The following is a 12,546-nucleotide window of genomic DNA, read 5'->3' on the forward strand; positions in this document are numbered from 1 at the left end:
AGCTGCCAACCTCTTAACCACTAAGCCATAAGTGCCCCTAAAAGTATGCATTAAAATCCAGATATAAAAAACAAACAAACAAAAACAACTAGATGCTGTCAGGTCGATTCCAATTCATAGTGACCCTACTGGACAGAGTAGAACTGCCCCACAGAGTTTCCAAGGGAGTGGATGGTAGATTTAAACTGCCAACCTTTGGTTAGCAGCCAATGTCTTAATGGCTGCGCCACCTGAGATATAAGATTAGATAGCTCAAAATCCTTATGCCTGGCTGTTTCATTTGTCACCATCACTTTCTAGTTCTCAGTTCAAACTTCTTAAGCAGCCTTCATTTTCAAGTATGTCAGCCACAACAATATTTGGATTATAAAGCCACTAAGCTCCTTTCAAGGAGCCCTGGTAAAGCAGTGGCTAAAGCACTCAGCTGCTAACTGAGAGGTTGGTGGCTCAAACCTACCAGCGGCTCCACAGGAGAAAGACGTGGCAGTTCCACTGTCCTATAGGGTCGCTATGAGTCAGAATCGACTCATTGGCAATGGGAAAGTTCCTTTCAGGGGCGCTGGTGCTGCGGTGGTTAAGTGCTTGGCTGCTAACCAAAAGGTCCGCAGTTCAAACCCATGAGCTGCTCTGCGGGAGAAAGAAGTGGCAGTCTGCTTCCATAAACGTTACAGCCTTGGAAACCCTATGGGGCAGTTCTATTCTGTCTTATAGGGTGTCTATGAGTCGGGATCGACTCGATGGTAACAGTTTTTTTTTTTTTTTTAATAAAGTTTCTTTTAAGTAAGGATAGTGAATAGAAGAAAGTGAGTGTCTGTCTAGCTTTTTGATTTTCCTTGCTATCCCTGTGGCTGCCTGCTAGGACGGAAATTTCACTGGCACTTCGGCGGTCAGCAGAAAGAAATACTTGGTAGTGCTGCCATGCACAGCGTTAATAATATTAGGGTGAACCATCTGAAACTGTCATTCTGTAAGTCAAAAAAGTTGACTGCTGGCAAGTCCATATAGTTCAACCTATGTCAATGTCTTTGAATCAACAACAAAAAAATTCATAAGGGTATCATGTAATTTACTGAAAAGAACTTTAGGACAAGATAAAGAAGTTAACTAGTTTCTTGAGTATATTTATGTTGCGTTCTCTGATCTTTGTAAGTCTATTAAAGCGCTCTCTCTGAGAGCACAGTCCATGGTCTTCACCTGCTGCTGCCACAGTAGATCCAGGGTACCCGTAGTAGAGAGAGAAAAAAAGTTTTCCTACCACTTAAAAGTTGCCTTTTTCTTGATTTAGCATTTGTTTAGTTGCTGCATCCCTCCAATTACTTTTAGAGTTCTTACAGAGCTGAGAGGACCAGTTTCTGGTTGTTGCCCTTGGTGATCACGTGGGAGAGGGGTAAAGTATGGAACTGCTCACCCAGTCATCTTCCAGGAAGTCTCCGGTAATTTATTTTTGCATTTCAAATTCTTTCTATTTAAACTTCCTGTTCCCTTTGAGACTGTAGAATCACTGTCCTGGACCTTAACCTTCCCAATAACGAGCGCCCTTATATGAATCATTATTTTTAGAGCCAGAATATAAGCAATCTGTTTTTGCTTGCTTGCATTTATATGCCAAAGTCATAAGCAAACCCCAGAAGTGTTTAACAGCAGCTAATTAAAGAATAAACATCAGAATTATCTTGTTCTAACTCGATTCCTGTCAAAGTCCTGGTTCCCTTCACAGATTATGTTTTGGTGCCAACACTTTCAGAGCAATACTTCTTCCATTTCCAGTTAAAATCAATCCCACTTTGAGAGCATCTTACCTGAAACTCCCATAGACTATAAGTAGAATGGAAATCAGAAACGTAGACACTTGACTGGAATCCACCAGGGAATAGGCCCTAGAAGAAATAAGAGGGGAAAAAAAAAAAAAAATTAAACCACGCTGCAGCGAGCCCTCGTGGAGTTGAATCCAAGGGAGTTGTACAAACCCCTCTCAGATTTGTTTTTGTCTTTAAGAAGAAAAAAAAAGTATAAATCAGCTCTAAAAAAAAAAGGAATGTAATTAAAATGAAATCTGCTACTTTAAAATGAAGAATAAGTTCACAGGCTCACAGCTAGTGTTAGCTCATGTTCACAGGATGTTAAATCATATACAGTATGCTTATAACAGCCACTCCCGATTAAAAAGTATCAAAATAGCTATCAACTCTGTGCCAATGACAAAAAGTCTCAGTGATTAAACTTTTATCAGTTTACCCTTGAACTACCAATAGTATTTTAGTGGTTTTACTCAGGGCTGAGGTAAAGCCTGCATGTCTCTCCTGAACTGTTTCCATTTTTACTAAGTGTCTATTGATTATCTCCATTTAGGTGTCCCACAGAAGGTTCTTCTAAGTCAGCAGTTTGGAAACTAAAGCTGTTATTCTTCAGACCTGATTCTTTGAAGGAATAGTGCCATCATCCCCTCCAGCTGCCAAAGCTAGAAATCTGTTGCATTCTTGATATCCCCCTCTTTTACTTTACACACATACTGACAGTCAACAAGCCCGGTAGCTTCCGAAGCCCCAGCTACCCACCTTCTCTCAATCCCACTGCCAATTTTTTAGCTCTTAATAATAAGACTTAGCGACTGTTTACGGGAGCTAGGAGAGGGAGGAGTTAAGGATGATTCTCAGGTTTCTAAACAGCCAGCTGGGTAGACGGTTGTACCATTTACCAAAAACGGCAGCCTAGAAGGAGCTCATTTAGAGTTAAGTTTTGGGTGTGCTTAGGAAGACAGCTGGATATCTGGGTCTAGAACTCAGAAACAGCTCTAAGTGATACACAGTAAAACGTGTGAAAGCTGGAACCTGTGTAACACGGAAACCCATCAGCGAACAATACCTCAAATATTTTCCAGTAATAGAGAGCAGCAAGTGTTAAGATCCTTAGTTATTATAGACACATACTGAAGTATTCACAGATGAAATGATATGATTTGAGATTTGCTCTAAAAGAGTCTAGGGAAAAGAAAGTGAGAAGAATAGATCAAACACAAATAGCTAAATTGCATGTAATTACTGAAGCCGGATGACAGGTACATGCACGTTCATTATACTCTTCTTTCTACTTTTGTGTATGTTTGAAAACTTCCATAATAATAAGTTTTTGTTTTTGTATTTTAAAGCAACCTCCTACGCCAGCAAAGTCTTGGAGATTGTGAGCCCATCCAAATACAATCAAAATCATGACAGGCAGGTATATACAGGAATATACATTCTGGGTCATGAGCTCTGTCCCCCAGCATCTTACAGGGGCAACCACAGGCCGGCTACTCTAGCTCTCCCCTAGTCTCTGTCCAGCAACGGAGATTACCTGGACAGGGCTTACCCTCCATGAGATTCCCTGAGACAGTAAATGTCACGCATTAGGAAAACTGATTTAACTAACAATTCTCTTTATATTCTAAAAGTATGTTTCTTGCTCTGACATAATCTTTGCAATTTTCTCAGAAAGAAATTTCGAAAATTAATGAACTCAGTTTACAGAAGGGATATGTTAAAATTAAAAAAGAAAAAACAATGCTTTTGAAGAGGTTGTATGTTCATATGGTACAAAAATTAAAACAATATAAAAAGATACACACTAAGAAGTCTTGCTCCCATCCCAGTGTGCCCCCCCTCCACCTCAAGTCCTAGGTCTCTTTAGATAATCACTTTTATTAGTTTCTTGTGTAGCCTTCTGGGGTAAACATACAATATAAACACATAGAAACATTCTCACCTTTTCTCACACAAAAGGTTGAATATTAAATACACAGTTCTGTACTTTCCTCCTCCCGCCTTTTACAACACAGCCTAGAGATCTTCCTATATCAGTATGTATATTCTTCAATTTTATTTGCGGGAATCAGAAATGACATATGCAGAATGTACAATGCATCATTTGAAAACATTTTTCTTTAATTACCTAATTTATACGGTATATTCACACAATGGAATACTACGCATCGATAAAGAACAGTGATGAATCTGTGAAACATTTTGTAACATGGAGGGATCTGGAAGACATTATGTTGAGTGAAATAGTCAGTTGCAAAAGGACAAATATTGTATAAGACCACTATCGTAAGAACTCGAGAAACAGTTCAAACAGAAGAATATATTCTTTGATGGTTACAAGAGTGGGGAGGGAGGCAGGGAGGGACTATTCACTAACTAGATAGTAGAAAAGAACTACTTTAGGTGAAGGGAAAGAGAACACACAATACAGGAGAGGTCAGCACAACTGGACTAAACCAAAAGCAAAGAAGTCTCCTGAATAAACTGAATGCTTTGAAGGCCAGCGTAACAGGGGCGGGGGTTTGGGGACCATGGTTTCAGGGGACATCTAAGTCAATCAGCATAATAAAATCTATTAATAAAACATTTTGCATCCCACTTTGGAGGGTGGCGTCTGGGGTCTTAAATGCTAGCAAGCAGCCATCTAAGATGCATCAATTGGTCTCCACCCACCTGGATCAAAGGAGAATGAAGAATACCAAGGACACAAGGCGATTAGGAGCCCAAGAGACAGAAAGGGCCACACGAACCAGAGACTACATCATCCTGAGACCAGAAGAACTAGATGGTGCCCGGCTGTAACCGATGACTGCCCTGACAGGGAACACAACAGAGAACCCCTGAGGGAGCAGGAGAGCAGTGGGATGCAGACCCCAAATTCTTATAAGACCAGACTTAATGCTCTGACTGAGACTAGAAAGACTCTGGTGGTCACGGTCCCCAGACCTTCTGTTAGCCCAAGACAGGCACCATTCCCAAAGCCAACTCTTCAGACAGGGATTAGTCTGGACAATGGGATAGAAAATGATACTGGTGAAGAATGCACTTCTTGGATCAAGTAGACACATGAGACTGTGTTGGCATCTCCTGTCTGGAGGGGAGATGAGAGGGCAGAGGGGGTCAGAAGCTGGCCGAATGGACGTGAAAAGAGAGAGTGGAGGGAAGGAGTGTGCTGTCTCATTAGGGGGAGAGCAATTAGGAGGATATAGCAAGGCGTATATAAATTTTTATACGAGAGGCTGACTTGATTTGTAAACTTTGACTTAAAGCACAATAAAAAAAAAAAAATTAACTACCTAATTTAGAAATTGGGAGCGTAAGGATCTGGGAACAGGAAACTGCTCCATAGCTTAGAAAATGTTCTCCACTGTTATCAGTCACCACCCAGAGGATTGTCCCACTTCAGTTTTATCTGCCTGGCCCCAGGAGCCATTAGAGTTTGACCACTTGCTTTATCCTTTGCTTGTACCTGGATCCCTGTTTTCTGACACCGGGATGAAATTCCACTCCATTACATGTATCCTAAACCAGCTTGTGACCTTCCCCCCAAACAAGTCACCACCTGCTTCTAATCCTGGGTCTCCGTCTAACATTGGGACTCCCCCCGCCCCAGTACCCTACCCTTTTATGTCTTGTTTTGGCTCACGGATAAGACACCAATCCCTGGTCTATGGCACTTAAACTGGCACCTGTTACCCACTATTCATGTTTACACTGCTCAGAAAATGACATCTGACGTTAAAATGTTGATCTAATTTAATCAGACTAATTACAACTATATTCATTTTTACTGCTAAGTGTCTAATAAATTGCTAACTTTGAGGGATTTGGACTTAAAGTTTTTAACTACAAAAATGGCAAAATTTAAGAACAGAAAAAATTATGATAATAAAACAGGCACATTTGCTGTACTTGGAAAACGTCATGATATAGAAAGCACTCTTTTTCTTTCTATAAAGAGAAAACTTCTAGATTCAATGAACACAACTTTTAACTACCCGAACATTGCCTAGTCATTTTCATTTTCTGAGTTACTAACAACATCGGTCTCTCCTGGTGTTTCACACAGAGTGCTCATCCTATTTAACTTTTTGAGTTAGGAGGGTTGACTCTAGTTTCTAACCTCCACAGAAAAAAGGGATGCCACTGTCCGTGCCTCTCTTTTTAATCACTTAAGGTTTAATTAAGATAGGAACACTTCTGCAGCCCACCTTTAACAAAGGCAAACCATGGAATCCCACAGGTAAAGATGACGTATGCATCACGATACTGAACGCTCAACTCTGCTGTGAAAACAGTGTTCGGAAGAAATGCATCTTCCATTTTAGCATCAACTCCTATCTACCCCAGAGGAATTATAAAAACATTGATAGTGTAGATGCTACATTTAAAAGGTGTGTAGAAGTTATTTTGAGAAAATAACATCTGCTTAGCAAATGTGAACATGTTAGCACAAACATTTTGCTATCCTAAAACAACTTTTACAATGATTTCTCTTTCCCCCCATTTTCATGAAACTTTGTCACTTAAATTCTTTAAGTTAGCAACTTCTTGGAGTAGACGCGTTCTTTTTACTGAATCTTTTAAGCTGATTTCATTAGAGGCTGCCTGTGTCAAATTCCAGTAGAAATGTGCACTTTACTATTAAGTCTTAACAGAGCCCTGGAACCAGAAGGAACTACCAGCTGATGCTAAGTCCAGGATCTACTTACATAAACACAAGTTCTCCCTCTCCTGCTAGCTGTCTTAGCCAATAAATAATCTGCTGGGTCACACTGTAGCTCAATCAGTAGGAGAATTACAAGAACAGTAAAAGTAGAAGTCTGCATGGAATATGAATTCACATGAATTGTACAGAGCTGTGCTGGTGGTGCAAACCCTAGTGGCGTAGTGGTTAAGAGCTACGGCTGCTAACCAAAAGGTCAGCAGTTTGAATCCACCAGGCGCTCCTTGGAAACTCTATGGGGGCAGTGCTACTCTGCCCATAGGGTTGCTATGAGTCGGAATTCACTCAATGGCAACGGGTTTGGGTGTCTTCGGTGCTGGTGGTGCAGTGGTTGAGAGCTACAGCTGCTAACCAAAAGGTCGGCAGTTCGAATCCACCAGGTGCTCCTTGGAAACTACGGGCAGTTCTACTCTGTCCTATAGGGTTGCTATGAGTTGGAATCGACTTGACGGGAATAAGTTTTTGGTTTTTGGTGGCGTTTAATATGGCAGCCACTAGCAACATGTAGCTGTTTAATTTAAATTGAATACTAATTTAAAACTTCAGTTCCTCAGCTGTACCGGCTGCACTTTAAATGCTCAAGAACTAGTGGTTACTGCATTGGACCGCGTAGACACCATCATCACAGTGGTGAAGAGGTCAGTTGCCAACCAAAAGGTTGGCAGTTTGAATCCGCCAGCTGCTCCTTGGAGTCCCTACTGCGCAGTTCTACTCTGCCCTACAGGGTCGCTGAGTTGGAATCCACTCTGCAGCAATGGGTTTGGTTTGGTTTTTGTAACAACACAGGGCTGTAGAGAAAGATACCTATACGGTATTTTGAAATTGGGGTTTTGGTGTTTTCTTGATGGCAACAGAAACATCTTCTATCATCTTACTGAGCATTTAACTCTCACAACATTCTGTAAGTACTACATGTCCACAACCCCTTATCCAAACACAAGAACAAAAACCCCTAAGAACGTATGTGTTTTCCAAAATTCGGAAATTTTCAGGTTTTACAAAGAAAACGCCCCCGCTGGGACCTGGAGCAGTACTCTGTAATCAAATATCGCTAATTCTGTAGAAAGACATGAATATTCACACTAAGTAGGATAAATAAAAGATTATAAATAGGCTCGTATCAGTTAGGGTCAGATTTCGCTGCCAAACGAGTCACAGAAAAACTGCGTTTTCAGAGGCTGGGTTTTGAGAACTGTGGAGCTGTGAACTATCACCATTTTTGAGATGAAGAGCCTGGTGCAGCTCCAACGTAGGCAGCTTAACTCCAGAGTCTCCTATCTTAACCCGGGGGCAGGAGATCCCAGTTTCGATCTTTATACCACAACTACCTGTGTGATCCTCCCTGGGCAGGCCTTTACATTTTTCTGGTCTCTATTAAAATCCTCTATTGGGCCCAGATAACCTTTAAAGTCTAATTAATTTTAATTTTCAAGATTCTAGGATCTTACATTATATTTTTTCTCCAAAAAATAGATTAGTGGAAATACCCTCTCACAGGTGTCAATCTGCTGATCACTAACGTAAGTAAATCGGCACTGACAAAGATGACGCTGTCTTTAGGCTACACAAAAACTGATGCTATCAATCTTCCTTTTTTAATCACCCAAAATTTCAGATGTAAAAATGGTTTATATAAAATTCTGTATTATACCAGTTGAGGGTGAGCCATTATGGGGGACAGAATCTCTGGTCTAATCAGTTGGAGAAAGTCTTCTCTTGGGTCACTTTATTTGGCCAAACCTAGGGTTTAACCTGGAGCCCTGGGGGTGCAGTGGTTAAGAGTTTGGCTGCTAACCAAAACGTCTGCAGTTTGAATCCACCAGTGGCTCCTCCCTGGGAACCTATGGGGTGGTTCTACTCCGTCCCACAGGACTGCTGAGACAGAATCAACTTGACGGCAATGGTTTCGGCTCTGGTTTCTGGGTAGGGTTTAACCACAAGCTCTTTTTTCCCTCTGCCAAAGAGACAGCTTTGTCCAAGATTTGTTATTTGCCCTCGGTCTGCTGAAATAGGCTCACTTCTGACCTACTACAAGCCCATAAAAATAAGTACATAGCTGTTTCAAAAATGTCTGAGGGTTTTCACTACTGGTCATGACGGGAAAAGGAGCCCTGGTCGTACAGTGGCTAAGCGCTCAGCTGCTAACCCAAAGGTCGGCAGTTTGAACCCACTCAGTCACTGCAGAAGGAAGATGTGGCAGTCTGCTTCCGTAAAGATTACAGCTTTGGAAACCCTATGGGGCAGTTCTACTCTGTCCTATACGGTTGCTGTGAGTCGGAATTGACTCAACGGCATACAACAAGCACGATGAGAAGGAAGGGGGTCCCATCCTGTACCTCTCTGTATTCTTGTCTTTGCTAACAGTGGGTCAAGTAGCCCATATAAAGAATTGAAGTAAGGTTCATAAGTACTTCTGAAGTACACACAGATCCTAGACTTTACTATAGGAACTGGAGTTTAGGAGGGAAAGATATTCCAAGGAAAAAGAGTGAGTAGCCTGGCCAATTCTAGAAAATTAAAGCACAAAAATCTATTTATTTCACAATTTCTCCCTATCCTACCACTTCAGATTCTCCCAAAGCACCAGCAATGTATTGCCCCTCAGGCCCGCCTACTGAGGTGTCTGTTCCCAGAGAGACTCTGGATGCACTACTCTATTCTCTGCAACACAGGCATTCTTAAGGAAATGAAAAAAGAAATTAAAATCTGTACATTTGAGACATGCCAAAATCAGATTAGCCAAAGGGACTGAAAATACTTGAAGACTGTGCCAAGTGATGTATTATTATAGGTCAGCTGTTGAGTTGAAATATTCTATATGGTCACTATGAAAACCTAATTCTTTAACTACACTCCCCCAACCTTTACCTTAATAGACAAAGAGCTACCAGATAGTTCTCTCATATACAAGACTATACTGTAGACCCTTCAGATTTCAAAACCATGTTGGCTGTGGTAACTGCTCTACAGTTGAACATCTATTTCTAGCTGCTTTACCAGCAAGTGCTTGTAACACATATCCTGCTAAAAATCACGCCAAACTGAGACACAGAGAGTACTGTTCTATAATGTGTTCTGTGTCAGCCTTCCAGCTATACAATGAAAGCATTCTTGTCCACCCAATAAACCAAGCAACTACTATTCCAACCCCCACAGACACTGCCTTAGAGGAGCAGTTCTCAAACTTTTTGGTCTCTGGACCATTATACCCTTAAAAATTACTGAAGGCCTCAAAGAGCTTTTGTTCATAAGGGTTATAACTATTGATATTTACCTACTAGAAATTAAAACTGAGTAAAGCTAAAAATATCTACCAATTCATTTCAATAAAACCATTACGCGTTAACACAGAGATGATTTTTTTAAAAGGAAAAATAACATTTTCCCAAAATAGACAAATTTTGTGAGACAAGGGGCATTTTTTTTACATTTTGCACAGAAGTCAGGGGGATTCTCGTATCTGCTTCTGCATTTGATCTGTGTGTTACAAGCACTTGCTGGTACGCTGCTCTGATTCAAGTCTGGGGGAAAAAAAATCCAGCCTTATTCAGATGGGTAGTTGAAAAAGGGAAGAGCGTTGTTTTTTTTTGTTTTTAACTTTTATTGTGCTTTAAGTGAAAGTTTACAAATCAAGTCAGACTCTTCATACAAAAATTATAAACACCTTGCTATATACTCCTAACTGCTCTCCCCCTCATGAGACACCACACTCCTTCCCTCCATTTCTTTTCATGTCCATTCGGCCAGCTTCTGACTCTCTACCCTCTTCAGACAGGAGGTGCCAACACAGTCTCGTGTGTCTACTTGAAGGGGAGGAGTATTTTAATAGCCTTTTCAGGTAACTGCAGTGTTATTCTTTGATAATACACAAAAACTCAACAAGAGGTAGAAATTTCTTAAAAGTTAATTGCCATGCGGAATCTGACACCACATCAATGAGCGTTGTTTTTTCCTATGTTACATTATCGTCCATTGAGTATCCTACACCTTGAACGGCTCTCTTACCCATGGATGATGTGTAACGTGCACTGGTCATCCGGAAAATAGGGGTTCCCTGAGTTATTCAGCCCTTCCAAATGCTGTCAGGACCTCTGGTGACGCAGTGGTTAAGCATTCAACTGCTAACCAAAAGGCTGGCAGTTTGAATTCCCCAGCTGTTCCCTGGAAATCCTATGGGGCAGTTCTACTCTGATCTACACGGCCGCTATGAGTTGGAATCGACTTGACAACAATGGATTTTCAGGTTTCCAAATGCGGTCCTATTTCATAAGCACATTTCATACAATATCTGAAAAATCACATTTATTAATATAATCCCAGAGTGAGTTTTCAAAAATTCTAATTTTCACTTGAAGTTAAAATTATATCGCTGGCAACAAATCCTTTCAATTTTTCTTCTTTCAGTGACAGGCTCACTTTGTTCACTTTTGAGCAAATGTCTGCCAAATAGCCAAGTCTGAATAACTCTAATTTGACCACTAGTCATTCTTTCGAGTAAAAATGGTGTTCTAAGAAAAAAACAGCTCATTCAGCTAGCAGCTCAAATGACTGCACGTGTGTTTTTTCTCAAGCTAACCAGCGGTGCTTCAGTACGTAGCAGAAGACCATCTGGGAACTTTCCATTTTGTCACCAAAAATGTGTGCTCATGGTCTGAGATTTAATAAAAATAATTTTTACTGCTTTGTCAAGAACAGTCTAAGTAAAACTGTCCTTTAAAAAGAAGAAGAAGAAGAAAAAAAAAAACTGCATGGGCACAGTGGCAAAGAATGTAACGATTACTAGTATGGTTTGGTGCCACTGCCTTGATTCAGGTTACAGTGGTTTTACCCAACACTGCTTTTTCACCATGAGAAAAAAATCAAAAGGCAAATAACTTAGAGGAAATGGACAAATTTCATGAAACACATAAACTCCCTATATTAACTCAAGACAAAATAGTGGATCTCAATAGATCTGTAACAAGTGAAGAGATAGAGCCTGTAGTCAAAAACCTCCCAATAAAAGTCCTGAACCACATAGCTTCACTGGGGAGTTCTACCAAACATATATAGAAGATATGACTCCAATCCTACTTAAACTTTTTCCAAAAAAAATAGGAGGGAATACTTCCTAACTCAGTCTATGAGGTGAGCACTTCCCTGACAGCAAAGCCAGGCAAAGACACCACAAGAAAACTACAGACCAATCTCCCTAATGAATACAGATTTAAAAAAACCCTCCAAAAAATACCAGCAAACCAAATCCAAAACGTATTTAAAGGACTGTACACCACAATCAAGTGGAATTTATTCCAGGAATGAAATATTAGAAAGTCAATCAATGTAATACGCCACTTTAATAGAACAACGGAAAAGAACCACATGATTATCTCAATTGATACAGAAAAGGCATCTGACAAAATTCAACACCTTTTCATGATAAAAAGACTCAATAAATATAGGAATAGAAGGGAAATTCCTCAATATAATAAAGCCCATTTATGAAAAACCCACAGCTAACATCATAGGCAATGGAGAAAGACTGAGAGCTCTTCCACTAAGATCAGGAACAAGACAGGGATGCCACTCCCACCACTAGTATTCAACATCATCCCAGAAGTCCTAGCCAGAGCTGTTAGGCTAGGGGGGAAAAAAGTATCCAAATTTGGAAAGAGGAAGTAAAACTATCCCTTTTTGCAGATGACACGTGTGTACATTTAGGCTAGCAATAGCCATGAACAGCTCTGAGTCAGACCATGAAGACAGAGGAGATTTTAAATATCAAAATATTTTCTGGGTTAGAAAGGAAGAATCTCCATTCTTCTTATCCCTTCATTAGTACCATATATTTTATGAAAAGAACATATATGAAACACGCCATGTTAATATTTTACATTATACTAAGACTAAAACCAAAACCAAACTCATTGCTATCAATTCTGATCCATAGTGACCCTAGAGGACAGAATAGAACTGCCCCATAGGGTTTCCAAGAAGCAGCTGGTGGATTGGAACTGCCGATTTTTTGATTAGCAGCCGTAC

At 40.4% G+C, this 12,546-nt stretch overlaps 1 protein-coding gene across 1 annotated transcript in view; it reads right to left on the minus strand.

Annotated features, from left to right (window-relative positions):
* Positions 1–12,546, minus strand: part of SPPL3 (signal peptide peptidase like 3) — a 178,815-nt gene that overhangs the window by 55,524 nt on the left and 110,745 nt on the right. Inside the window, exon 2 of the mRNA XM_049866007.1 lies at positions 1,800–1,877. Within this exon, the coding sequence (XP_049721964.1) occupies positions 1,800–1,877 (78 nt within the window). The remainder of the gene's footprint in view (positions 1–1,799; positions 1,878–12,546) is intronic.

This window comes from Elephas maximus, chromosome 22, assembly GCF_024166365.1.
Source record: "Elephas maximus indicus isolate mEleMax1 chromosome 22, mEleMax1 primary haplotype, whole genome shotgun sequence".
NCBI classification, from domain to species: Eukaryota; Metazoa; Chordata; class Mammalia; order Proboscidea; family Elephantidae; genus Elephas; species Elephas maximus.